Raw genomic sequence first — 26,387 nt, 5'->3', positions numbered from 1 at the left:
GCTCGGCGAAATGCGCCCAAAAGCGCCTCTCATTTCATCTCGCCCCCACACGCAGCAGCGCAAAGTCCACCCGTCGTATCAGTATATTTGCGGGAGCAAAAGGGAGTTTTTTTTTTCCTTTCTCTGCTGCGTTCATATCAAAATCTCCCACACGGCAAGCAGCAGCGCACCACCAAGACGTCGTTGCTTGATATAGATCATTCCCCTGGGTATTGTTTGTTCGCCATCTTCGTCCCCAGGGATCGGTAGCCACTGCATTGTGCAGAGGATTCAGAAGGCAATTTTCGTTCTTCAGTTCATATCAGACAGGTTTCTCTTCCCTATTCTTGGGAGTCCAGTACGCTTTATGGAAGTTGGAATCTTAGCAGAGAGGAAGAATCGAAGAAGATGCCTTTGAGGTAGCATGAGGTGAGGTGAGCGAGTGGAGGAGGGGGGATTCAGACAGGTTTGCAGCTTCTCTTCTCTCCTGCCATTTTTTCAGTCTGAGGAGCATTTTGTGTTTGCTGGCCTTTTTCTCCAATTTAGTAGTTAACTCCACCTCCAGCCAGGGCTGGTTCATTTTGTGGAACTCTTGGTGGTTTGTATGTTCTGAGGTGTGGCTGAATTGACTAGCGAAAATGTTGGTGTCTGCAAGAAAAGGACTGCTCTTTTTGTTCATAAGTTCTGTAGTTTTGTTGTTTCCTGCTCCCTCTGATGGCTCATCAAACTCTACGGTGAATCTCAATCAAAGCCACAACAAGACCGGCCATCCTTTGGAGGTATCAATGTTTTTCTCACATCCAAGGTTTCTGAATCACACTCTAACACTTATTCAGGAAATAAGTCTTAGCTGTAATTATTATTATTATTATTATTATGGTAACAATCTGTTAGGTTGTTGATTGCAACAATTACATTTGTTGCAGATGACACCCAAAGTATTATTTCAACTCAAGTTGCACGCACTGTTCCACTGGTCCTCTTTTGGTTTCCTGATGCCGGTAGGGATAATCCTAGCCAGAATGTCAAGCAAATCTAAAAGCGGCAGATGCATCAGAGTCCTTTTCTATTGCCATGTCATTTCTCAGGTCTGCACCTTCAGCAGGACACAACAGTTTGCTTAAAAAAAATGTTCCTTTCTCTTGTTGCTTCATAGAACATCAGATACATATTGTGTGTCCAATTGGGTTTGCAGATTGCAGCTGTACTGCTTGCTACTGGCGGCGCGGCACTGTCACTGATGAACTTTGAGAACTCATTCAGTAACAGTCACCAGAGGGTAGGATTAGCGCTGTATGGATTTATATGGCTCCAGCCAATTATCGGTTTCTTCAGACCAGAAAGGTACAGTAGAACAAAACTACTTTTCTTTTGTTGCAATTTTTTCATGAGTTCTGTCTCTAGGCTTTACACCTTTTGTGTTTGTGTGCAGAGGTGTTAAGATAAGGAGCTTGTGGTACTTCCTCCACTGGCTTCTCGGCATCGCAATTTGCGCAACTGGAGTCACAAATGTTTACATTGGACTTCACACCTACCATGAGAGAACCACAAAGAATATGAAGCTTTGGACAGGCCTCCTTACATTCGAGCTCTCCTTGCTAGTTTTCCTCTACCTCTTGATAGACAGATGGAGCTACATGATGAAACAAGGAAATGCTCCTATCGAGCAGCTAAGACCTACCGACAATCGCAGAACCTACCCGACAACTCTTCGGAAGGAATTGGGTATGGTGCAAGAGTGAGATGCCCAAATAATAAAGATAAATTAGGAGGGCAAGTGCTGTAAAGTTTGTTGGGAAGATGGTAAATTGGTAATGCTCATGGTTTGATAGCTTGTATTGGTTTGAGAGGTGTGCCTTGAACATTTGTACAGGTCTATACTTTGTTCAGATTGTAGAGGATTGCGGAGGCCTCTAAAGTGCTGTATGGCATGCGGTGCATTTTATATTTTGTTTCAAGGCACCATTTGTATTGTATGTGAAAAGGTACACATTTGGAACATTGTATTTCTCAGGCAAGAAATGACTGTCCACTGCTCTCTATGTTCGCTTTGAAGACTTTTTTTTTCAAGTTTGAATATTGGAAGAAACATTTTTCCCTAGCCAGTTCTAAAGTGGCATATATTATTTTTTAAAGAGTAAAGTACATAGCCGGTTCTTAAATTTATGGCGTGGTACCAGTTAGGTCCATAAACTTAGAAAATAAATGTTTAGGTCCATGAACTCGTTTTAATGTCTAAAATCATGGACCTGGATGATACATTAAAACGAGTTCATAGATCTGGACGGTACATTAAAACAAGTTCATGGACCTGGATAGTACATTAAAACAAGTTCATGGACCTAAACGTGTATTTTTTAAGTTTATGGATCTAAGTGGTACCGCGCCACAAGTTTAAAGACCGGCCATGTACTTTACTCTTTTTTAAATGTATGCAAGTATGCAACGTGCACTATTGTGTAACATCACACACTTGGTTCAGTCATATTCAGAACATCATTTATCGTCGTGTTTATATCTATTCTATTGATGCACCCTTTTGCTAAATTTATGGCACATCAAGTTCTTACAAGTTAAAACATCACACATATCGTAGCAAGCAGATCAAAATGGACCAAATCTACACACCCACACATAATTCTGACTATACATATATACAGCCTCTCTTGCAGAGCACAAGTATGTTCCTATATATATATTCAGTCTGAAGATGACCACTGAAAAAACATGCACCTTCATTTTCATGGCAAGAGCTGGACATAGCCAGTCAGGACCGCAATAGCTAGGATGGCCAAAGGTGGCACTAGGACGAACGCGCCGACGGTAGCGAAGAACACCGAGTCGTTACGTCCACTGACCTTGGTGAGCAGGGCCTGCCTCTTGATGTTCCTCCTCTGGGAGACGGTCAGGGAGTTGAGGTTCTTCAGGCCTTCCTTGAGCTTCTTGCCCAACGGGAGGGTGAACTCGCCGCCCCTCTCACCGAACAGCGCGGAGAGCTGCTCGCGGATAGTGGTTCGCGCACGAGGTTCTGCAGGAGGAGCGCCGTTCTCCAGGCCTGATGAGCCATTTGCGAAGTGATTCGTTGGCATGGATAGTAAGTTTAGGACATGAATGAGAAGGAAAGACGCAGAGTTTGTGTGGTTGCATACCGATGGCATCAGATGTAGGGGATGCCAGTTGATCCAGGAGATCCAACTGGGTGCGCGCCGAAGAAACTTCACAACCAAAGAAGTCAATGTTAACTGCCATTTTGGTAATACAAGTAACTTCATGTCTTCATGGGAACAAGTAGGCTACGTGTTCAACACAACAAATGGAATCAACAATTGGGTGATCGTCAAATGACATGTTTGAAAAATAATTTACGAATATAATATATATATATATATATATATTCTTAGTTATATAAATTTAAGACAAAAAATAAAATACGATGAAAAAACTTCCAAAATCAACTTCAAACTTTCTTTGTAATAATAAAAACCTCTGACAGACTGACAAGTTCACAAGAATCAATAATACTACCAGTGCTTCTAAGTTTCAGGCTTAGGTTTGGAAGGATTTTGAATTCATACCATGTTCAACGTACCGAATTACGAAATGGAGTAATCGTTCTGGATTTTTTTTAGTCTAGCTTACATGGCATGCCAGATCTTCCTTTCCATCGTCTCTTTTGGACAACACAACACATGGCATCTGAATCCTTGATACTACTACTATCGATCGATCCAAGAAGTACTTACCTGATATGGTGGGGTCCTGCGTCGCGCTCGCGCTCGTGCCGTCCTGACGGGCGGCAGCCTTGCAGCCGGCGCCCAGCGATCTGTGCGCGGGGGAAACGGCCGTCCTGGGGGCGACCCTGCCGCTCCTCATGGCCCCCGCCGTCGCCGCCGCGTCCACGGCCTGGAGCCTCGCCGCGGAGGAAGGCGGGAAGCTGCACGCCATGGCTCACGCTCTCCTGCTCTTCCTCTTCCTCTTCCTCTTCCTCGAGTTCGCTGGAAGGTGGGAGGCTCCGCCGTGGCAAAAAAAAAAATCAATTTCGTGCCTCCCGTTTGTCTCGTTTTTTTCGTGGCGAGCGAGTGGCGCCACCGCTCTTCCATCCACGATCCACCACAAGGAGGGAGGGAGGGAAGGAGGGAAGCCGCGCACGGCGCACCACATGTTTGAGCCCCGTGTCGCTGAGCGGCCGGGCCCACTAAGCGTGGGCTTGGGCTGGAACGTGTGGAAGAGGCCACCCAACGAACGCAACTCCGGCCCGGCCCACTCCGCTGAGTCGCCGACCTCCTGGGACTCGGGTGGGTCTCGTTCCCCACCGGCGATTCGGCGGCGACCGATCCACTCTCCTCTCCTTGCCCCCGGCGAACGCATCCTCTTGCCGGTTGCCGCCGCGATGTCGTCGCCGGGAGATGCCGCGCCTCCGTCGGAGGCCTCGGCCTCGGTATCGGCGGCGCAGGAGGCGGGGCAGCAGGGGGGCCCGACGAGGGAGCGGCGGATGGAGTCGCTCGGGTGGCTGACGGAGTCGGCGGTGATGCCGAAGAAGCACAAGGCCATCGAGGGCGTCGGCGCCGCGTCCATCCTCGACCTCAAGGCGCAGCTCTACCGCACGCAGGAGGAGGCCCGCAAGCCCGGCGCCCACGACGCTGCCGCCGCGGCGGCAGCCTCGGGCGAGTTCCGGCGCGCTAAGAAGCGAGCCGCGCCCTCCGACCCCCTCGGGGCGAAGAATTCCGGCGTCGATGCCCGCGCCCACAAGTACGTGTCTCCTTACTATTTGGCATCCTTATTGAACCCGATGAGTATCCGGGAAATTTACGAGCTAGTACCAATTGCTGCCCTGTGTTAGGGATCTAACACATTTACAAACACCACATGTTTGGAGACCCATTTTTGCAAATCTCCCTATGCCTTAAAATGGTTATTAGTTCGTATGATCTAGTAGTAAGAGTTTCAAGGGAAAATTTTAGTTGCAATCTATAGTTAAGCATCATCCCTCTTTGCTGATCCAAATGAATTATTCCCTTTGCAACATAACTTCTCTGCAAGATAAGGTTTGTGCTGATAAGGCTGGGTTATGTCACTTGCATGTCATATAATATAATATTAGTAGGAATCACTTGAGGACAGTATTGGTAACTGGTTCATATCAGAGAACAATGTCTATGCTTCTCTGTATTGAATACCGTGGAATTTGATTAGGTAATACAATTTTAATTATCTTGTAGGAATGGAACAACTGGGAACGAATGTAGGGCCTGTTCACTGTAGTAGAACTCTGATACATTGGGCAATTTTCATGCAAGAACACAGTATGTCCTTTCTTCACCATTCTTTGCCAGAGAAAGACACAGAGTCCTACCGGATAGCACCACAAGTTGGTGGCTAACCGGCCAGGGTTCGAGCCTCACTACCTCTTACTATTAAATATCGATATGAGAGCTCCTCTCATATCCAGTGTATTTAACAGTGGATCTAATCAAAGAGTAATTCTCGGCTAGATGTTTATTATTAGATGTTCCTTTCCTCTTGCTTAGACTAATTATTTGTTATCCTGACTGCCATGGCTCTAACGAAGAATTTTCTTTTTCTCATTCAGCATTGGTACATACACCAGCTAACTCTTCCTTTGTACTTTTCACGTGGCATTTCTTAGAATGTTGATTCCATATTTTCATTGTTATGGAGTCTGTCACATGCTACCTGTGTTTTTTTTCCCTGTTGCTCATGCTCCTGCTATTTGACTTTGCAACAGAGATAAGTTGGAGCTGAAAGCTGTGAAGGATGGTTCGGTAAGTTATGCTGCCTTAGAAAAGAAGGCAGAGTTGTATGAAAAATTATCTAGAGGTGAGATACCTGATGAAGAAGACAAGGAAAAATATTGTGTCGATTTCTTCCAAAAGAGTTTCGATCATGTCTATGAGCCACGACAACCAGAGAGCGAAAGTGCCATTGACAGTGCAGAACCAGAAAATGGCAATGATGATTCTGTGGCAAGTGCGAAACCAATGGGCCTTGGCCGAACTGGCACTACTATTGACAGGGATGAGCACAAGCGTTTTGTTAGGTACTGTTTTCTCTGGAGTTGACTAGTAAATTTATGTGATATGTTTTGTTATATGCTGCTATTTGTTGCATTTTGTTTGTTCTGTAGAATCCAAAGCATATGTGCTGCTTTGACGCTGAAACAAAAAACGGAACTGTCTGTCCTTGCATTTTAGTAATTTGATGCTTACATAGAGACCATATAACATGATTTGGTTTCCTAAGAGGTTGCTGTTTTGTGTCTTTTTGCGTACACACATTTCTTTTTAGCATGCTCATATAGCAACAGTCACTGCTAACAACCCTTAACAGCAGCGACGTGCCCCTGAACAGATCACATGCTTAAGTCCTGATCTCTTTATTTGATCATGACAGTTTGCAAATAACAATTCATGAAGCGGTGAATGTGTAAAAAACGTCAGGATAAAGATTTTGTTTCCTGAATTCATTTGGAACTGCAACTATGTCATCAGCACCGAGTGATATCATTTAACATACAACATTGACACTTCTATAGTTCTGATAACATTATGGCAGCACTGTCTCAGGCTTTTTACTAATTTTTACCGTCATATTCTGCAGGGAGGTTCACGAGGAAGTAAGTGAGGCAAGGCAGAAGGCTTCAACAATGAAATCCCGACGACAAGAGCAGGAGGCTGCTCGAAGAGAGAAACTCAGGCAAGCTTATCTCAAGAAACGCCTGGAGAAGTTAATTGCTGAAAAACAAGCATCTTCGGCCACCGACGACCTACCGGCTAGCTAATCCAAATTCTGTAGATGTTCTCACTCTTTGCCCAGTAGCAGCTGTAGACCTGTAGTAGTTTCATGGCAGCTAAAACATTATTTTTAAAGTGGTTCCTTGATTTAGCTGAGCCAAACTCAGAAAATGTTGGCATGTAAAGTTGTTTGTGGTTCTTTTTTGGGGGGACAATTGCTCATCCGACCCTTGTATGAAGGCTAACTACCGAAATGACCATTTTTTTTTTCAGTTTGCTTATTTGAAAAGGAGGGTAAAATGAGCAAACTAGAAAAAACAGGACCAAATTGGTAGTTACCCTTCAAAATAGGGTCAAAGCGTAATTGCCCCATTTTTTAAAAGTTGTTTCTACAGCATGTTGTTGTACAAGTCTACACAAATGAAAAGGCATCTTCATCCTCACCTGATTTATGAGGTCTTACTGCGACCCCATATACATATGCGTGTGGTTTCGAGTCCCTGTTTGATGTACTGATATCTCTCCTGTACCCACCGTACCTGTGACATAGGAGGTTTCATTGTGCCATTGTAGCCATTTGAGAAGCTTCTGGTAGAGCATATATCTTCTGTTCTGCATTTCGGTGCATGCATATGGCTTGCTCAAAAGATGGCCAATGTTATGCTTGCACGACCAAAATTTTGTGGGTTGTACTTGTTAAGTGCCAACTTTAACATGTTAATGCACAACACAACCGAGAGGAGAAAGAAGCAGATTCCATATTCTCTATTCCCTTCGGATGAAAAAGAACCGTTGATGTAAAGAAAACCACAGGATAAAAAGGCTCCCTCGCGCTTTCTGCGATTCTTTGCCAAGTTGACGTGTAAAACTGTTGCCGAACTCGTATCGTCCCGTGGCCTCAGTCCAGGCCTCCGCCTCTTATTAGCGATCGATCAGCTGCGTATTGCCCCCTGCGTGCTCTTGAAGCCGATCGAGAGGGAGCGGATGGCCAAGACGGCGCCGGAGCAGAAAGCTGTGACGCCGCCGGCGGCGGCGACGACGACGACCGCGGCCAGCCCGTTCGAGTTCCAGGTCTATGGCCCACGCAATCTGTCGCCCCCGACCTGGAGAGACCTCCTTCGCTCGAGCTGGTAAGTACTCTATATAAATGCTTTGGTTTTCCAGAGTCATATATGAACCAATATACTATATGTTATATATCTTACAGATTTATTCGTATATATGTAAATCTAGAGAGAAAATATTTGATAACCTGAAACGGAGGCAATAAGTATAGGGTTGATGGCCAAAGTATTAAATTTTTGACAAAAATCTTGTTCTAAACTACAAAATATTTATGACCGGGAGAAATATAATTTGCTCTGTTTAAAAAAGTTACCTGCTCAGTTGCCTTGCACGAAAGCTTCACTCGTGCAGCAGCAGCAACAGCGGCTTCTCACTTTGCTGCGCGCGCATGCATGCACGCAGGAAGAACGCCAACTACCGGCGAATGGTGATCGCGTGCTTCATCCAGGGGGTGTACCTGCTGGAGCTCGACCGGCAGGAGAAGCGCGACGAGCGCACCGGCCTGGCGCCGCAGTGGTGGCGGGCGTTCAAGTACAGGCTCGCGCAGGCGCTCGTCGACGAGCGGGACGGCTCCATCTACGGCGCCGTGCTCGAGTGGGACCGCCTGGCGGCGCTGTCCGACTACATCCCGTTCCGCCCCACCGGCGCGCCGGCCGCCGTCGTCGCGCTGCGCGGCACGCTGCTCACGACGCCCACGTTCCGGCGGGACGTCTACGACGACCTCCGGTTCCTGGCGTGGGACAGCCTCAAGGGCTCCGTCCGCTTCGCCGGCGCGCTGGGGGCGCTGCGCGCCGCCGCGGACAGGTTCGGCGCCGGGAGCGTGTGCGTCGGCGGCCACTCGCTGGGCGCCGGGTTCGCGCTCCAGGTGGGCAAGGCGCTCGCCAAGCAGGGCGTCTTCGTGGAGTGCCACGTGTTCAACCCGCCGTCCGTGTCGCTGGCCATGAGCCTCAAGGGCTTCGCCGAGACGGCCGGCGAGCTGTGGGGCCGCGTGCGGTCGTGGCTCCCCTACGGGGGCTCGACGGCGTCGGCCGCGGGCGGCGGCGACGGCGAAGAGGCGAAGGCGTCGCTGGCGCGCGCGGGGATGGGAAAGTGGCTGCCGCACCTGTACATCAACACCAACGACTACATCTGCTGCTACTACAACGACGCAGCGGGCGGCACGGCGACCGTGGCGGCAGGTGACGGGAGCCCGAACGGCAAGACGGCGGCGCGGGGGAGCGGCGGCGCTGGCAGCGGCGGCGTGGCGAGGATGCTGGTGGCGTCCAAGGGGCCGACCAAGTTCTTGGACGCACACGGGCTGCACCAGTGGTGGGCCGACGACGTCGAGCTCCAGGTGGCGCTCAACCACAGCAAGCTCATCGACCGGCAGCTCAGGTCGCTCTACGCCGCGCCGCCGCCCGCGGCAAGCTAGGCTCGGTACACCAACGCCGAGAAAATCACTCTCCACAAAATGATGATGCATTGCATGTGGAGGCGTGGACTATCTTCTGCCTGGAAGATTACTTGCCAGTATGCCAAAGGTTCACAGAAGATTGGTTTTAAGAAAGGAAGATTATGATCTCTCAGAAACAAATAAAGCTTTTAGGAGAATCGAGTTTGGTTGTTCACATTTCGTCCAAACAGAAGAACCATTGTAGTTGAACTGGAAGATTACTTGCGAATATTTGAAGAATATCTGAAAGGTTCATAGAAGAATGGTTTAAAAAAAGGAAATTGCTACCACACAGTCTGCTGTTTTTTTGGGTTTTCTCAGCCGAATCTGTGACCATTCAAAAATCTAAAGATTCCTGTAGCCTTCTACGTAGGCCTTATGATCAATACTGGTGTACACAGCCCAAAACAGAGAATATACGTCATTCCACATTGCTGGCGACGGCGACTCACATCTCCACACTCTTCCGAAATTCTACTAATATGATAATATCAACTAACCCAAGTTATTATATAAATGTTTCTTTCAACTACCAATCTTACCAGTTTTTTTGGTTTGTCTTTTATTTTTTCAGAAATGAAAATAGTTTTGCTAGTTTTATGATCTGTAGCACCAAGTTTTGTTAGTACTTAGTTACATGGGTCTGGTTTTGTTAGTTTTGTAAGTATTCCTATTTCTTATTTTAATTCTGAACTGACGATTTTAGCAAGTAGGTATAAGTTCTGAATAAGATCAGTTTTGTTTTTGCTGCTAGTTTTTATTCCTGCTTTTTCTTTGCTGCTAGTTGGATAGTTTTGTTATTTTTTGTTGTTTGGAGTTATGTTATCAAATTTATGGCAATAGGTATTAGTTTTGTTAATTTAGTTTTGTCAAAAAACCTCCAAACAAACCGCTACTAGAAATGCCTAGTTTTGTAAATTTTGTAGTTTTGTCAGCTAATATCATGTCTAGTTTTGCAAGCTACTAGAAATGCCTAGTTTTGTGAATTTTGTAGTTTCATCGGTTACTAAACATGCATGACTGATGTCTTGTTAGCTGATACTTGAATTTACCAGCTCTAATTACTGTAGAATCAACAATTCACCATTCTTCTAGGCCCGAAGAAACCTGATATACCCACTAATTGATGATGACAAAAAGTGTAGGGCTATGTTTTTAGCAAAGTACAACTAATCCAATGCTATTTAGTTTTGTTAGAAATAGTGTAGAGAAATAGTTTTGTTATTTTTTATGTGTTAATTGTGGAAGTAACTAGCTTAAGTTATGCAATATTAACTAGCTTAATATGTTTGGCACGTCCACACATCATCAAAGAATTTAGGTCATGTTTTGGAGTGATGCAGAGAGTTTCAGCCATTCGTGTGTGATATGTCAGAAGTAAATTTTGGCGTCAACAATTGTTCAGCAGAACAAAATAAGTTCAAGTGCTTCTGGCTGTACTGAACAACACTTTGTTTCAAGCAAGAATTTAGTTTTACGTTTGCAAACTAGTTTTTAAGATTTGTTTTTGCCAAATGGTGAAATTGAATAAGAAACAATGATAGTTGTGAAGTGAGGAAATTAAGTATTTTGAAAGAGCACAAAAGATTAAATTTCTAGCTTGACACCTAAGAGTTGTCACGTGTTTCTTTTTTTTATATATTCTTCAATTATAACTAATGTCAGTTATAATTGTTGAAAATTTAAATCCAATATTATTGGCTTGTTATGTCATAGTTTTACGTACGACAGTCCATTAGGGTTTTTATCTCTTTTTAACTAAACGTGAAGTAAAATCTATCCCAAAAAAGCCTATTAGCAAAGCCCACTAATAGAATAAACAAGCCTAGATGGTATGGCAGAAGCACAAAGTTGAGTAACAGGACAACAAAACAAGCGCGTGGTACGTGGTATGAGAGGCATCCAGATGATGACACGTGTCTGTATCGTTTGGCTCAAAATTCAGCTGATATTGCAAAAAAAATCAGCCGGTTTTTATCTCTTTTTAATTAAACGTGGAGTAAAATCTATCCCAAAAAGACCTATTAGCAAAACCCACTAATAGAATGAACAAGCCTAGATGGTATGGCAGAAGCACAAAGTTGAGTAACAGAACAACAAAACAAACGTGTGGTACATGGTATGAGAGGCATCCAGATGATGATATGTGTCTGCATCGTTTGGCTCAAAATTCAGCTGAAATTGCAAAAAAAATCAGCCGGCTGTCACCTAGACAGTCCCTTAGAAAAAAAGAGAGAGAAGATTTCTGGTATTTCAAAAATAAAAGAAAAACGACTCCGCTGGGGATCGAACCCAGAATCTCTGGTTCCGTAGACCAGCGCCTTATCCATTGGGCCACGGAGTCCTTCCCGTTGAAAATGACATACTACTTTAATTTATATACACTGCAAGGGAATCTCAAATGGATATACTTTTGGAGCGCAAAAACTTAGTTACTTCAAGCAATTGGTGTGAACACCCACATTACGAAATTCATGTTAATCTAAAACTATAAGTTTATCACAAGAAGATGGTTCACTCTAGCATAAGCATGAAACTGACTATATATATAGAATCCATTACAAAGCTCGGTTCTTTAATATACAATTGATACGTCCATCCAATTGGGGAACCATAAGAACAAGAACCATCCGACGTTCACCTCTCTAGTCGCAATCTGATTCCTCAGAGAATTCACCGCTTTCCTGCATCGAAAATAAGGTAAATATGATTGCATGCATGGAAAACTGAATAGAGATACAAAAACATGTGCAATATATATGCAAAAAAATCCACCTTTTTCTTGTTATATTCAGCCATCGCCTTCTCATACTCTGCACGCTTCTCTGTCGCTAGATCATAATACTTCACCCTTTCCTAGTTAATAAACAACGATGAAATTGTTGACATCAGTATGATATGAGTTCCAAAATGCAATGTGCAAAGTATTATATGTTGCCTAAGCAACTTATTTGATTCTTTATCAGAAAATTTACATAGTCAAAGAGCTGTGTCCTAAAGTGATAATTTATAATGATTTACAGATTCTAATCACTATAATCTATAAAATTGGCCCTTAAAAAATGAGCACATTTTTTAGCAGAGAAAATTCAATTGGTAGCACAGTTATTGTCCCAGTACCAAATAGAAAAAAAGAGAGAAACTTGCTTCTCTGTTTTGAAGCACATCTACATCATAGACTTCCAAAATTTACCACCTCCATCACATTAGTCTGATACAAACAGGAACCTGGTAGCAAAAAGACCAAAAAAGCCCTCAATGGGCAGCTCTATAGCCTTATCTTTTCTCTTCTGGTTATGCTTATAAGATAAAATTTGATTTTTCAACCTTAAATTTGGAGTCAATTTTCAGAATTTTTTCATCGTAGTTTATTTTTTAGCTTTTGATTTTAGATCACTAAGAACATGTATATAAAAGTTTTATTACAAATTATTTTTCGTTTGCAAATATTGCCTTTTTTCTTGAAAAATGAAAATGCCAAAAGATGACCCCCCCTCCCCCCCCCCCCCCCCCAAAAAAAAAAAATCTCTTCTTCTTCCTTCCAGTCACGGGCTCACAGCTAACATCTTGCTTTTTATGCACAGGGCGACGAACAAGGGACATGGAGGCATTCAAATGGAGACAGCAGAAAAAATTGAAAGACCATAAAATCTAGCTGTCACTCTGTCCGACAACTGTCTGCTGCCACTACCATGCGCAATGCACTGGTGCTGAATCACTATGGCGTCGGTGGACTGGAGGACTGTTGGATGCTGCAACTGATGTGGTGTTGGCATCAAATAGCAGAATGGGCACTGCAGCGAGAGGTCGATTTGGAATCAGCTGGTAATCCCGAGTGGGTGTCAGCTCCAATGAGCAGATTAGGCATCATATCGAGCGTTTCAGCAGAATCACTTGACAAGCTTGAGCGTCATTGGCACAATGGTGACGATTGAGATGTGAATTAGTGCGGCAATTTTGTCTATGGTTCTCCGTTAGCATAAAAAGTGATGGAAGTGCTAAATTTTGCAAGTATCTAAAGGAACTGTGCTTCCATGTGGAGGAGCAAATTTTTTGTGCTATTATTTGGTACTGGGATAATACCTATGCTACCAATCGAATTTTCTCATTTTAGTATGTACCACTACAGCTGAAATCCAAATGTACATAAAAATGAGCAACGGCCATATTTTATCTTGGGTTAATTTGATCAATGCCACTGCAAATTTATCATTTTAGAAAAATATCATTACTATTCATGATATCGGCTACGTGCCACCGCAATTTTATAAAATTAGATCCATGCCATTACCGTCACATTTTCCATCCTACTGTAGACCAAAATACCCCTAAACATGGGACCCACACGTCAGGTCTATCTTCTTCCTCCATCCTTTCTTCTTTTCTCCTCTGTTGTCTCTCACCGGACATCAGCATTTTCTTCCCTCTTTCTCTCTCCGCACAGCAACGGCACGCGCGGTAAATGCCATCGTCGTCGAGGCGAGCGTGGAAGCCAAGGATGGCCGGGGATCTTAGGGTCGCGGATCTCCGCCGCCCACCTGCCCCATCTGCCCGTGCACTTCTGCCTTCTCTCCATGTCGGGAGTCCGAGCCGTCGAGGTGCACCGGGTGATTAGCCACCCCATGGCACTCGCGGACTGCGGCCGCGCGCTGGCGTGACTCGGCGTGGACAGGGAGCCTGTCGTGGACACCGCCGGCGGGGTGGAGATGCTGCGGCTACGGTCCAACTGGATTCGACACCACCGCCATCGCGAGCCCGCGCGCCACCGACCTCTACGGCCTCCACGCGCTCGCGCACAACCTCCAGGATGAGTCCTCGAACGTGACCCGCTTCTTGCTGCTATCCAAGCCGTCCTCGCTGGTGACGTTGCCCATGGACGCTGATGCTAAGACCAGCATGGTGGTCATGCTCCATTGGGTCACAGTTCCACCAATGGAGCAGGAGGAGAAGAGAACAAAAAAAAAGGAAATGGAGAGTGTGACGGAAATCGTGACGATGATGGCATCGATCTAATTTTATGAAATTGTAGTGGCATCTAGCCAATATCATGAATAGTAATGATATTTTTCTAATATGATGAATTTGCAGTGGCATGGATCAAATTAACCCTTTTATCTTCTGATGTAAACAACTAAGAAGTGATTCTTAAAACAAACGAATAAGCCAGACCACATCTCCACTCCACATGTACAAATTTACAGTGCCAATGTGCCATCCTGTTTCTATCCACCATTTTACGTTACCAAAAGGCATGTTTGATACTTGGTTGATAACAAATCATAGTGACTAGAGGGTAGAGACCTAATTGAACACAAACATCATTGACGGTGAAATACAAACCTCAAATATCATTGTATTCCATTTCTCGCCACATGCCTTCCCTACCTGAAGGGTAAGATAAATTTTATGTTAGATGACTAAGTAGCTAAAAGCTTCAACATTAATTGATGGCAACTTACTTCTTGCATTGATTTTACACTTGGGTTTTCTTCCTTGAAAGTTTTCCGAAAATCCTCCCTTCAGCAGGACATAACAGTTTATCAGTAAAACTTGGCTGAGTTGGTTCAATACAAGATATGAAAATAACAGAGGCAAAAACAACAAAGTAGCTTTTGCGTTTTGGTTACACCTAAATTTATGTGAATCACTTCAAGGAAGTAAGCACTATGTTTAATGGCGATGACTGGGTGCAGTATAAAGCATCTAGACAATTCTGGTACTGGTCGAATGTAAATGTTGCCATTATTCTCTATCAGTAGCTAAAACACTTTGTAACCATCGAAAGCATAACAAGTAAAAAACATATGTGCTTTAATACTTTTCATTTTATATCAGTAATCACACATTTTCCAATGCACTTGTGTACTAGGTACACCAAACAGACTGCTTTGGCACATCAGATATGCCTGTTGAGAGAGGGAAAGGTGGGTGCCCTTTGCATACGGTGCAGGGGGAGCACTTTTGGTAATGAACAATTTAGTGTTGCATAGTTTCAGTTGTCAACTCCCAAGAGAGAACCACAAAATAACATGCCACTAGCTTTAGGATAAAGCATCGATGGGCAATCCTATATAAGTATAGCAGGATAACAACTAAGAACACAATATTCCCAAATGAGATGTGAGCAATTCCAATTTACATAAACGTGGGATGAAACCAGCTAGAACAAAATATACCCTAGTAACCCTACAACAATAGTCCAACAAGTCCATACACGGTAGGATTATAAAAATCTTGTAAGTTCTAATTGTAACATAGACAACATTTTGATGAGAGCGGCAGAATGGGGAAGGTTTCAAGGACAATAACTCATGAGGATTTGCTGCATCATATTATCACTAAGGTACGACTCCATTCCAAGTTCCTGAGAAAGAGCTGCAAAACTAGATTCAAGGGAACATCTCGATAATTTTTTTAAAAAAAGGTAACGGCGGATCTAATCGCTTCTCGGCTAGAGCTGCCACAGTACTGCGTAGCGCATATGAATGATCAGAGCAGACAAATCCATGAAAAGAGAGGAAGAAACCCGGTATAGCGGCGGCGGGGGCCGCCCGTACATGAAATAGAAGAAGGCAGTGGGGGGCTTCTTGGGGCGTCGCCGGTCGACGAGGGGCTGCGCCTTCTTCCTGGAAGACGGCGGCGGCGGCGGCGGCGGCTTGGGGCTCGGCTTGGTGGGCGGCAGCCGCACCGTCTTGAGCGGCTTCGGCGCCGTCTGCGACCTCGTCTTCATCCCTCCGCCTCCTCTTACCACCGGTCACTGGGTTTCAGTATAGGCGACGGTTTCCGCAGCCGGAGGCGGAGGCGGAGGCGACGGAGAGGCTAGCGCGCAGTAGGTTTTCGGCCGCCGGCGAGAGGAGAGACGCAGCGGAGCGGAGGGAGAGGAGAGGAGAGTGGAGTAGGCCGCCGCGTGCTCGATCTATGGCGGGCCGGCCCTGTGGCCCAATAGAGATGGCCTTTCGGCCCATGAAGACCACGAAAGCACCAGTACGTGCTGCGCTGGTTTGGTGGTGGATTAGTTAGTACCACCTCGGTTGTTCAGGGAGACGAAGAGGGGCGCGATGCGTATAAGAAGGGGAGAGGGGCTAGCGAGATAGGGATCTTTGCGCTTGGGGCAATGACGCAGCTAGTGAGGTAATACCGAGGCGCGTCAATTGCTGGTTGAAAACTATTTCCAAACCCCCTCTTTGGCCCACCCGGGCCACTGAGAATTTCTGGAAGGGTTCCTTCTCTTCTGAGAGGGTAAAGCCCTACAATTCTTAACATAAAAGTGTTGATGTCTGATCTCGAAACTTCGCATACGCATATGCCTTGTCCTTCTCATACCAACTTGTCAGACACAATATTATTTGTATTTGTACTAATCGATAGAGCCCAACAAACTACATATACTTCTACAAAATTTTGACTTCTGATTAGACATCTAGTTATACACATTGATATGATAGAAAGGAACGATCTGAGTGTAGTATCAATAAAAATAACTAACTTTGATTATACATGTAATGATACACATCATATTTATATAGTTTTTATTCTAAAAGGCATATAATTAATGAAAGATAACTTAAAGCAAACAATGAAGTTTGCTTCCATTTCCTACTTAGGCCGCGTTTGTTTGCCCATAGTAAGTTAACTTACTTCCTCATTTTTCACGCGCACGTTTTTTGAAATGTTAAACGGTATATTTTTTAAAAAAATCTATTTTATATTTTTTTATAATTAATAATTATTTATTTATATACTAATTTATTACTACGTTTTTTGTGCCAGAAATAAGTTAACTTATCCCCTCAAGCCGAACGCGGCCTTACTGGTTTATCAACCGTAGCAAAAACTTGAGTTTTGTACACTTCATTTTTGAGTTGATTTTAGAATTAGGCTTATTTTGAAGTGGGCAAAGAAAAGGAGGATGGTCACGTAAAATAGGATATCTCGAATGATTAATTAAGTATTAGATATAACTTGAAAATAGATTAATATAATTTTTAAGCAATTTTTAGATAGTTTTTTTTAAATCACACCCTTAAAGTGCTAATAATATAAGTATAAAGGTTTTATTGATAAATTATTTTTTGTCGCTGTGTTTATTTTTCTACAACTTGTCACCTATAGCTCAACCCACATGAACTGATGTCCTTCATCGGATCAGATCAAATAATGCTTCAAATAATATGATTAGAGGGTACTCCCTTCATCCTAACAAAATTTCAGGTTGTTATTAATAAGAAATGAGTATTATGAAGATATACGTAAGCAGTATAGAACATATAAAACTTTTCAATTTATGGATAGAAATAAAATCTTTCTAGGACAGAGTTGAATAGTAGAAATAAAGTCTTTTGCAACGGATAATTTTGCGAGCATGTAACGACTTGAACTAGCATCAGGTCAATGGCCTGCAACTAACTGCTCAGAAAATATGAGCTTCTGGGGTTCCTCCCTACGCGGGTACGCGGATCGCACTCTGCCTGGACGCGGCGTGACTTGTCGGTCAACTCGCCAACAGCCAGGCCCAACATGGCAATTGGCAGGCCAGTTACCAAGCCAGCACACACAGTATTTCTTAACTTTTTTCATGAATAGCATAAAAAAAGAAAAACTTTTCATGACTCGCTGGTCCAAAAAAAAATAATACTGGCAATATAGGCAGGCTACAACTAGAGAGAATACGCAGCAATTCTCCCAAAAATCAATGCCATGTTACCTTCTCTGAAATCTATACACAATATGTTCATTGAGATCCGAATGACCATGTGTAGTCAGAACCTATATGGCTATATATAAGGTGTGCGTTGCCTGAACAGAAGATGCAGAACTTGGGAAGACAAAAACAAACAAAGAAAATAAAAGATTCTTCCGTCTAAACCAAAAGAAAGAGAATAGAAAGACGGTTCTAAGATCCAGACCGAAGAACGACAAGCCAAAAGCGTACGTACTCGTGGCTCTCTAATCCGCATTGCCAAAAGAAAAAAGAAGAAGCTTTCAAAAGTGTAGATTGATCGAGCCATGCATAGAAGAGAGGAGGAGGCATCAGTGCAGGCCTCGTCGGTGCAGGGGGGCAGCAGCAGCAGCACGCGCCCGGCCGATGCTCCGGCCGAGCGCGCGTTCCCGATACGGTCACACGGCGCCGGCGTGGCGAGGTCGCACGCCTACGACTGGGTCGCGCTGCTCCTCCTGGTCGCCGTCGACGGCCTCCTCAACGTCATCGAGCCCTTCCACCGGTTCGTCGGCGCCGGCATGATGACCGACCTCCGGTACCCCATGAAGAGCAACACCGTCCCCCTCTGGGCCGTCCCGGTGCGTCACGTTATTAAGTGGCTAATTGGTCAAATCTGTCGTTTCTCTCCATGCGATTTAATCGAAATGAAGTGTTTTTTTTTCTTTCTCTCTCTCTCTCGCCCTAATTGCCGCAGATCGTCGCTGTCATTGGGCCCGTGATTATCTTCACCGCCGTCTACATCAGGAAGAGGAACGTCTACGATCTGCACCATGCTGTGCTAGGTACGTACTCTCCGTCGGTTAATTAACCTTCCTCGTAACTGAATTGTTCTTAATTTGTCGTGACGAACAACATTGTGATCATTGTGATCCGTCGACGAGACGAGCAGGCATTCTGTTCTCGGTGCTGATTACCGGCGTCATCACCGACGCGATCAAGGACGCCGTCGGCCGGCCGCGGCCGAACTTCTTCTGGCGCTGCTTCCCCGACGGAAAAGGGGTAACAACAGCAGTCGCGCGCTAACCCTCAAATCTCTCGTGATTTTACGCCCAAGAAACGCCCCACTTATCGAGCGATTCCCCCCCCCCCCCAGGTGTTCGACAAAGTCACCACGGGTGCCATCTGCCACGGCGACCCGAGCGTGATCAAGGAAGGGCACAAGAGCTTCCCGAGCGGGCACACGTCATGTGAGCTGATCTCACCTCTAGATTGAGCCTTAACTGACAGTGCAGTTGCCATCAAGGAATTCACGGTGACAGCAACCAAAAAAAATAATGTGTCATAGTAACAATCAATGAAACTGATTGATCGTTCTTTCTTCTAACAAGACTGTCTTAAACTGATCACCATCAACGAATTCAAAAACGATGTACGTGTCCGGTGTCCCCTGATCGATGCGCCATGTGGCAGGGTCTTTCGCCGGTCTGGGGTTCCTGTCGTGGTACCTCGCCGGGAAGATCGCCGTGTTCGACCGGCGCGGGCACGTCGCCAAGCTCTGCGTCGTCCTCGCGCCTCTGCTCGTCGCGGCGATGGTCGCCATCTCGAGGGTGGACGACTACTGGCACCACTGGCAAGACGTGTTCACGGGGGCCATCCTTGGTACGTATGGACCAATAGCATATATCACTCGAGTAATCCTTCCGGTAAGGTACCAAGAGGTGTCAAATTTTACACCAAAATTTTAGTATTTCTCAGTACCTACGCAAGAACTGTAAAATTGCCCATATCCCTATGCACCATACATGCTTGATGAATGACGAGGTGAGCTAAGAGTATATATCTCGTTTGCTGGTGCTAATGTTTTAGTTGTTCGTCTGTAGGGATGACGATTGCCTCTGTTTGCTATCTTCAGTTCTTCCCAGCTCCATCACATAAGGAAGGTGCGTCCTACTATCTCACTCTGTTCCCTCCTCCTTTGTTCTTGTACTAGTATAAACCAAACTAATTATGGGGCATCCTATTAAGGGTGAAAACAGAACAAGCTCTACCGCATTTGAGTTCGTATTAATTTTGGAATAAAAACGAAAATGAATGTTTTCGATATGAAAAATAGCAGCGGATATTATCAGATATAGAAAAAGGACGAATACAGTCATGGATAATGGAACATGACAAGCTCTCTAGCCGTGCTTTAAGAATCAACAAAGAGAAATACCCGCTCTATCTGTTCAAAAAATATAAATATTTCTATGTTTCAAATTATGAACCATAATATAAACATACCCACATTGATTCACATTATTTTAATTATTCCAATAATTCAAGAGTCAGTAAGGTGCATGGAAATAAAATCTCACCAATTTAAAATTCAAAAAATTGATCACTGAAGTGACTAAAAGAAAATATTTTAATATAAACTTTGTATTTGATAAACAATCTAAAAGGTTTATATTTTCGAATGTAAGTAGTAGTTATTTATCCAAAAGAATGTCAAGTTTTCAATTTTTTTTTAAAAAACATGTATGCGTATAACGGTGCAGCATATAAATATACACAAACTAACAAAACTTCCTGATCACCATCCTCCTTGTGGAACCCATATATAACCTCAGTTTAAAACAAAATCAAATAATAATGGGAAACTATTCAATTTGTTTTTACCCCTACGTCCAACAGCCGAACCAAGGATTCAAATCAGCAACTGGACTTACCAGCCATAAGTGTTTAAAGTTGAACTCCAAATCAGCATTTGGTACAATTATAATAGAGAAAAGAGTTTTAAAAAAAAACACAAGTAGGGGTGGACAGAAAGCTCGTGTCTCATTAGCTTGCTCGACTCGTGACAAACTTGGCTCGGCTCGACTCGGCTCGTTTCATTTTTCTAACGAGCCGAGCTAGCATTTTAGCTCGTTAGAGATAACGAGCCAGCTCGAGCTGGCTCGTGAGCTGCTCGCGAGCCTAACGAGCTAGACCAAAGATACAAGATTCACCGGCGTTTATTGATTTCACCCTGGAATACATGTGTTCTATACATTATAGGTTCACCATGTGATTTATTGGTTCAAACTTTAATATTTAAATACAATTTCATATGATTTGCATGTTTGAAATGAAAATTTGCTTATATAACCTATTGAAAAATTGTTTAGGTTAACATTTTATGCATGTCTCACGAGCCTAACGAGCCAGCTCGAGCTTTATAACGAGACGAGCCGAGCTAGGTTTTTAGCTCGTTACGATAACGAGTTGAGCCGAGCCAGCTCGTTATCTTAACGAGCTGAACCGAGCCGAGCCGACTCGTTATCCAGCCCTAAACACAAGACACCTTTGGTAGGCGAAAGGAAAAAAATGAAGAAGGACAATCATGTTGCTTGTCCCCGAACCAAATCTTTGCAGAGTGAGGGGATACAAGGCTAGATCTGACTTCTCGCGGGCTCAAGGAGGACATACCTGCATGAGTCTAGGGTCGGCAAATCTAACCGCCTCGAGCTTGTGGGCCACTGCTTCAAGCATTTTAAATTCACATATGAGTTTAAATCATGTAGTATTTGTAATAAATATTTTTTAAAAAAATAGGCACCTTCAATGGGAAAAATAGGAAAATTGAAAATGAAATACATGTCACACAGCCTGCCAATCGATTCATCATCACCAGTTGTCATATGTAGTTGTTCATACCGTAAATTGAGGGGACACCAGAGGCATAATTAACTTCCCAAGAGCTCAAGGTGGCCTGTGAACTTATAGTCACTAGATCCACATCCAACTTGAGGGTGGCTACATTCAATTTTATTTGGTGTAGAGACAAGACATGCATTCAGAGCAAGGGGGAAAGACGAGATAGCAATGACGCAAGCAAAGTCTATATCCGATTGCTCCCAATGTCGCGGCATTTAGAACGAGCTAACTGAAGAGGACGAGAAGGTGGCGCTTAGAGAAAAGGTAGAATGCGAAGGCACACATGAAAGAAGGCCAAACGGGGGAGCGTGGGTGACAACACTTAGGAAATGAAGGTAACCATATGGATAGAGACAGGAAGGGGAGACTCATCGGGTAGTGAGGAGGAAAGGAAGAAATGGGATTTGACGATGACCAACCAAACAAGGGAGAGAAGGGCACCGAATTTTGTTGGTTAGATAAATATCATGAAAAGAAATTAGATACAATGCATTTCACCGTGGATGACTGGCTGATTGTATATATTTGATCCAATCCCTTCGTTTTATGTTTTTGTTTTGTTGCGTTAACTTGTGGTTGTACCTCACCATGGCAGGGTTCTGGCCTCACGCGCACCCCGGCAACATCTCGGAGAGGAGGAAAAACAGCGAGAGCCAGGTGCAAGGCACCAGAGAACCACTGGACGCAATGGAGACCGGCAGGGGAGGCCAATGAACGATGATGATCTGCAACACCAATCATGCATATGCATAAGGCCGTAGTGGGCAGCAGCTGCTCCACGAGGCACAAAAATGTGATCATCGTTAGTTTTGTGAATACTTGGCGTTCGTCGGTGGCACAGGCTAAAATGGACGGTGTGTTTTTTCATGCGTCCCACAACACAAATGTATGGTGTACATATTTATCGTTTCCGCTTAGCCTGTATGTATTTTGTTCTCACTGTGTAAAAATAAATCCTGTTCTGTTCGCACCTATCTTTCGACTTTTGTTTATGTTTAGAAGCCAAAATTAAAATTTTAACATTTAAATTTAAAATTAGTTTTGAGGTTTTTTATCATAGTTTATTTTTTACTTTTGACTTTTAAATTACTATGAACACGTGTATAAAAGTTTTTATTTATAAATTATTTTTTATTTGTAAATTTATCATTTGGTTTGTTCCACTGAGACAACCCTCCAAGATTGTCCAAGGAGCAGATCATGGCCACCAGCCAGCGCATCCTACTTTGGCTGCGTTCGTATGTGACATGATAAGATAACTTATCCAACGCGAAAAACATAGCAATAGATTAGTACATGATTAATTAATTATTAATTATTAAAAAAATATGAAATAGACTAATATGATTTTTTTAAAACAACTTTTCTATATAAAATTTTTGTAAAAAATACACCGTTTAGCAGTTCGGGAAGCGTGCGTGTGGAAAACGAGAGGGATAAGAAAACTTAAACAGCCCCCGAACGCGGCCTTTGTCATACATTGATGTTATCATGTTGAAAATCTATCAGTTCTCACTTTCAATAGCCTTTCGACGCAACGGGTGCAATGCGTTTTATCCTATTTTGCTGAAGTAAACCCAACTGATCGAGAAGGTCTATCAGTTCGCACTTTAAAGGCATGTCCACGTTTTAGAAGGCAAATTAATTTCAAACTAAGCACAGCTTAATTATCTTCTGAGGCACTGCAGATCGCTGGAGACTTGATCCACATCTCTGCAGATGCATCCATCTGACGACAACATAGGACAATGTACTGCTATGTCCGTTCTTCAATGTTCCTACCCGTCTCCAGATTTTGCACGTTCGTCAGAAATCAATACTGTCAGCACGCTTTTCTCCCTGCCCATTCGCACGCTTGCTACCCTCTCACACCCTCCTCCTCGTAGATACAGATAAGGTGGTCTGTTCCACTACAAAAAGAGGCCTTGTATGGCCGACAAAGATTTTTCAGGTGGCGTGATGGGGAGAGCATAAATTTTTTTATTTTATTAATATTTTTAGTAAATAATTTATTACTAAACTTTGAAAAAAAAATATTTCCACCGTATAAACCTTTTGATCACGTCACTGTGGGTGGCGTGACAACCCAACGATGCAACGCAACCTGGTTGGCGTGGCAGTCTTGTCACGCCAATATCGCTTGACAAGACAATGGTGTCACGCCACCGACGATGGCGTAGCAAGCCTGCCACGTCAAAAACTCTGCGTGGCAGCGTTGTTTTGTCACGCCAATGCTGGTGCCGTGACCAAAAGGTTCATATATTAAAAATATTTTCCTCTAAGGTTTAGTAATAAAATTATTTATTAAAAAGATTTAAAAAATAAAAAAAATCGTGGAGTGCACAATGGATATATATAGAATCTTAGCCGCGATTGGTACGCAGGATATTTCGTCATGTCGTCCCAGGCATGTTGCCATTTGAAAACGATGGGGCTTGTAGCTTGTGTATTGTATTGTGTACCAAATGGAAAAAGGCCAGTTTGGATAGGGCGCTGGTCACTACTCAAGTTGTGGTAGAACCCAACAAGCCACAAATATCGTCGTTGGGAAAAGTCATGCGCTTTTGGTGTTTGGTAGTCCTGGCGCTCCCGATCACGCGAATGAGCCAAACCACCAGAGACACTTCCGAGACAGCGAAAACAGTGGTAGAAGACAAGCTTGGGGATGGGGAAAGGATAATTATTATTCATCCCACCAAACGTAGCAAGTGACCGTGGCGTCTAAGGCCACATTAAGTTTGCAAAATGTTTTTTAAAAACATCGTATCGAATATAGAGATACATATTTAAAATATTGAACGTAGTCTAATTATAAAATAAATTATAGATTTCACTGAGAAACTGTGTGACGAATCTTTTGAGCATAATTAATCTATCATTAACACATATAGATTAATATAACACTTATAGCTAATCACATACTAATTAGGCTTAAAAGATTTATCTCACGATTTTCTCCGTAACTATGTAATTAGTTTTAATGCTTCATTTAGGTTCAAAAACTCGATTTGATATTTTTGGAAAAACTTTTTGGAACTAAACAACGTCTAACCTTGCTCCATCCAACACAATTGGGATCCTATACCGTAACATATAAGTAGAAGCCGTACTCTAAATCTCATCCAATATGGTGACAGGTGTTGCCATGTAGGTGGTCATCTCGATCGGAATAGGGAATGTTTTCCTCAGACATTAGTGAAACACCCTTCTAACAAAAACTAAAAAGATCAGGAATAGTGATCAATATTTTAACCTGACTAAATTTCTATTGAGAATCTATCTACTACGTGCTCACGCGTACTTAATCAAGTTGTGTTTGATTCCCTTGTCAAAAAAAGATTTTTTATTATTCTTAAATGGTATAACGTGGTATCATGTTTTCTAACGAGGTAATTTATAAAAAAGTAAATGTAGATACCAAATATACCTAAACAATTTAATATCTCATGATAAATTCTTTTGAAGATATCAAAATTAGTACTAAAAATTGTGGTACCTCCCGGTACCTTTTAAAAAATGGTAAGGTTGCTTTTTCTAGTGTAAAAACACGTTATCTCTAGATTTTAGTGTTTTTCTTATCACAGTACATTTTAATGTCTTGGCTGTTAAAGTAGCATAAAACTTTACCTATAAATTATTCTCAGTTGATTAGCCTTTTCTTCTATTGCTTATCATAGCTTAAGAGGTGAAATGGTCGGTCAACAACAGGGGTGCCAACGAAGTTCGGAAAGGCTATTAGACGAACGTTTACGTGCTCGTTAACTCACGCGAACATTTTATATATATAAACTTTATAACCCTTAATATATAAAACTTTGTATATATAAACTTTTTATGTATAGGCTTTATATATAAATTGTATGTATATAACTTTTTGATGTATAATCTTTCTAGATATATTCTTTTAAGATGATTTTTTTACTAAATACTTTGTATGGTATAAGTTTATTTCTTGTATAAATTTTTTATATATAAAATTTTTAGTATAAGGATGAAACTCTATACATACAAACACGAGTTTAAAAAAATCTATAAATAAACCTTCCTGTATACAGCCTGTTCGCGTGGGTTAACGGCGTACGACCATTCGGCCGTTAGGAAAAAAAAAAGAATTTTCGTCCACGACTATCTAATGGACATCGGTAAAATGCTTCCCCGATTAAGTTTAATTGTTTGAGTGATACTTCACCATCATATTATATGTGAGAGCAAAATGGGTTTAATTAGCAAGGTTATCAAATCTCGGTAAAAGTATAATTTTACTGTTTTAATTATGGAATCGATGATTTTAGCAGGCAGAATCTGCGGTTTTTATGCAAACTGTTCTATAATTCTGCAATCCATTTTAGAGACCTTCAATTCCGATTTAGAATCGTAATTTTAACAACCTAGGTGATTAGACCATGACGAGCGATAGAAACAGAGTTGCATCTAGCTGAGCATATATCTAATGTCGTTCCACTAGGTATTTTAAAGTACATGTTCATCAGTGTTAAATCAAAATATCGCAATATTTTTTTTGATGTGTTTATTTTTGTGTTTTGATGAACAAAACAACAATATATAAGAACTTGATGTTTCGTAATATACAACGAAAATGCTCTGGAAAGTAAAATATTACTACTCTCTTATACTGGATGCTCTAAGAGGTCGACCGGTGCTGCCGCCCATGGGACATGGCCAATTGTGAACGTACAAGGTCCAACTAAAGAGTCGAGAGGATTCCAGAGGCATCAATCTGTTGAGCAGTCGCGTCCCCCACGAACACGAAACACATGGAGGTATGTGCTACGCGCGCGCGACGAACACCAACCCAATTAAA

At 43.0% G+C, this 26,387-nt stretch overlaps 6 protein-coding genes and 2 non-coding genes across 8 annotated transcripts; 5 read left to right on the top strand and 3 right to left on the bottom strand.

The window, feature by feature from the left end:
• Positions 1–53: 53 nt before the first annotated feature.
• On the top strand, positions 54–2,021 carry LOC102721119 (cytochrome b561 domain-containing protein At2g30890-like). The gene is made up of 5 exons (XM_006644424.3): positions 54–445; positions 545–758; positions 906–1,067; positions 1,175–1,323; positions 1,412–2,021. Exons 2-5 carry the CDS (start codon positions 618–620, stop codon positions 1,719–1,721), a joined length of 762 nt encoding a protein of 253 aa, XP_006644487.1. The 5' UTR covers positions 54–445; positions 545–617; the 3' UTR covers positions 1,722–2,021.
• A 447-nt stretch (positions 2,022–2,468) lies between these two features.
• Positions 2,469–4,067, bottom strand: LOC102720836. The gene is made up of 3 exons (XM_006644422.3): positions 3,723–4,067; positions 3,129–3,194; positions 2,469–3,034 (listed from the first exon to the last, which is right to left on the bottom strand). Exons 1-3 carry the CDS (start codon positions 3,922–3,924, stop codon positions 2,721–2,723), a joined length of 582 nt encoding a protein of 193 aa, XP_006644485.1. The 5' UTR covers positions 3,925–4,067; the 3' UTR covers positions 2,469–2,720.
• A 191-nt stretch (positions 4,068–4,258) lies between these two features.
• LOC102720560 (uncharacterized protein At4g18257) lies at positions 4,259–7,241 on the top strand. Its single transcript, XM_006644421.3, has 3 exons — positions 4,259–4,728; positions 5,726–6,037; positions 6,598–7,241. Exons 1-3 carry the CDS (start codon positions 4,370–4,372, stop codon positions 6,776–6,778), a joined length of 852 nt encoding a protein of 283 aa, XP_006644484.1. The 5' UTR covers positions 4,259–4,369; the 3' UTR covers positions 6,779–7,241.
• Positions 7,242–7,648: 407 nt separating this feature from the next.
• LOC121054886 (GDSL esterase/lipase At4g10955-like) lies at positions 7,649–9,673 on the top strand. Its single transcript, XM_040525726.1, has 2 exons — positions 7,649–7,861; positions 8,199–9,673. Exons 1-2 carry the CDS (start codon positions 7,716–7,718, stop codon positions 9,205–9,207), a joined length of 1,155 nt encoding a protein of 384 aa, XP_040381660.1. The 5' UTR covers positions 7,649–7,715; the 3' UTR covers positions 9,208–9,673.
• Positions 9,674–11,499: 1,826 nt separating this feature from the next.
• TRNAR-ACG lies at positions 11,500–11,572 on the bottom strand. The gene has a single exon. It is a non-coding gene; the product is annotated as a tRNA-Arg (tRNA).
• A 49-nt stretch (positions 11,573–11,621) lies between these two features.
• On the bottom strand, positions 11,622–16,110 carry LOC102720281 (high mobility group B protein 14). Its single transcript, XM_040525733.1, has 5 exons — positions 15,786–16,110; positions 14,688–14,745; positions 14,569–14,613; positions 12,004–12,084; positions 11,622–11,912 (listed from the first exon to the last, which is right to left on the bottom strand). The coding sequence occupies exons 1-5, from the start codon at positions 15,956–15,958 to the stop codon at positions 11,874–11,876; spliced, it is 396 nt and encodes a 131-aa protein (XP_040381667.1). The 5' UTR covers positions 15,959–16,110; the 3' UTR covers positions 11,622–11,873.
• A 214-nt stretch (positions 16,111–16,324) lies between these two features.
• On the top strand, positions 16,325–16,475 carry LOC121053342. Its single transcript, XR_005811025.1, has one exon. It is a non-coding gene; the product is annotated as a U4 spliceosomal RNA (small nuclear RNA).
• A 1,549-nt stretch (positions 16,476–18,024) lies between these two features.
• On the top strand, positions 18,025–22,565 carry LOC102713509 (lipid phosphate phosphatase 2-like). Its single transcript, XM_006646119.3, has 7 exons — positions 18,025–18,525; positions 18,642–18,729; positions 18,837–18,946; positions 19,041–19,134; positions 19,358–19,546; positions 19,768–19,827; positions 22,161–22,565. The coding sequence occupies exons 1-7, from the start codon at positions 18,235–18,237 to the stop codon at positions 22,277–22,279; spliced, it is 951 nt and encodes a 316-aa protein (XP_006646182.1). The 5' UTR covers positions 18,025–18,234; the 3' UTR covers positions 22,280–22,565.
• Positions 22,566–26,387: the final 3,822 nt, after the last annotated feature.

This window comes from Oryza brachyantha, chromosome 1 (genome assembly GCF_000231095.2).
Source record: "Oryza brachyantha chromosome 1, ObraRS2, whole genome shotgun sequence".
NCBI lineage: Eukaryota > Viridiplantae > Streptophyta > Magnoliopsida > Poales > Poaceae > Oryza > Oryza brachyantha.
This window is presented reverse-complemented; position numbering and strand designations above follow the sequence as displayed.

Excerpts from the sequence above, each read along its gene's own strand:
- LOC102720560 (XM_006644421.3), top strand. The coding sequence starts at position 4,370 with ATGTCGTCGCCGGGAGATGCCGCGCCTCCGTCGGAGGCCTCGGCCTCG. Across the intron at positions 4,729-5,725 it reads GTCGATGCCCGCGCCCACAA|AGATAAGTTGGAGCTGAAAG; the intron begins GTACGTGTCTCC and ends ACTTTGCAACAG. Across the intron at positions 6,038-6,597 it reads GAGCACAAGCGTTTTGTTAG|GGAGGTTCACGAGGAAGTAA; the intron begins GTACTGTTTTCT and ends CATATTCTGCAG.
- LOC102720281 (XM_040525733.1), bottom strand. The coding sequence starts at position 15,958 with ATGAAGACGAGGTCGCAGACGGCGCCGAAGCCGCTCAAGACGGTGCGG. Across the intron at positions 12,085-14,568 it reads GGAATACAATGATATTTGAG|GAAAGGGTGAAGTATTATGA; the intron begins GTTTGTATTTCA and ends TTTATTAACTAG. Across the intron at positions 11,913-12,003 it reads CTGAATATAACAAGAAAAAG|GAAAGCGGTGAATTCTCTGA; the intron begins GTGGATTTTTTT and ends TTTTCGATGCAG.
- LOC102713509 (XM_006646119.3), top strand. The coding sequence starts at position 18,235 with ATGCATAGAAGAGAGGAGGAGGCATCAGTGCAGGCCTCGTCGGTGCAG. Across the intron at positions 18,526-18,641 it reads TCCCCCTCTGGGCCGTCCCG|ATCGTCGCTGTCATTGGGCC; the intron begins GTGCGTCACGTT and ends TAATTGCCGCAG. Across the intron at positions 18,730-18,836 it reads TCTGCACCATGCTGTGCTAG|GCATTCTGTTCTCGGTGCTG; the intron begins GTACGTACTCTC and ends CGAGACGAGCAG.
- LOC121054886 (XM_040525726.1), top strand. The coding sequence starts at position 7,716 with ATGGCCAAGACGGCGCCGGAGCAGAAAGCTGTGACGCCGCCGGCGGCG. Across the intron at positions 7,862-8,198 it reads GACCTCCTTCGCTCGAGCTG|GAAGAACGCCAACTACCGGC; the intron begins GTAAGTACTCTA and ends GCATGCACGCAG.
- LOC102721119 (XM_006644424.3), top strand. The coding sequence starts at position 618 with ATGTTGGTGTCTGCAAGAAAAGGACTGCTCTTTTTGTTCATAAGTTCT. Across the intron at positions 759-905 it reads AGACCGGCCATCCTTTGGAG|ATGACACCCAAAGTATTATT; the intron begins GTATCAATGTTT and ends CATTTGTTGCAG. Across the intron at positions 1,068-1,174 it reads ATTGCCATGTCATTTCTCAG|ATTGCAGCTGTACTGCTTGC; the intron begins GTCTGCACCTTC and ends TTGGGTTTGCAG.
- LOC102720836 (XM_006644422.3), bottom strand. The coding sequence starts at position 3,924 with ATGGCGTGCAGCTTCCCGCCTTCCTCCGCGGCGAGGCTCCAGGCCGTG. Across the intron at positions 3,195-3,722 it reads GCAGGACCCCACCATATCAG|TTTCTTCGGCGCGCACCCAG; the intron begins GTAAGTACTTCT and ends TTGGTTGTGAAG. Across the intron at positions 3,035-3,128 it reads CCCTACATCTGATGCCATCG|GCCTGGAGAACGGCGCTCCT; the intron begins GTATGCAACCAC and ends ATGGCTCATCAG.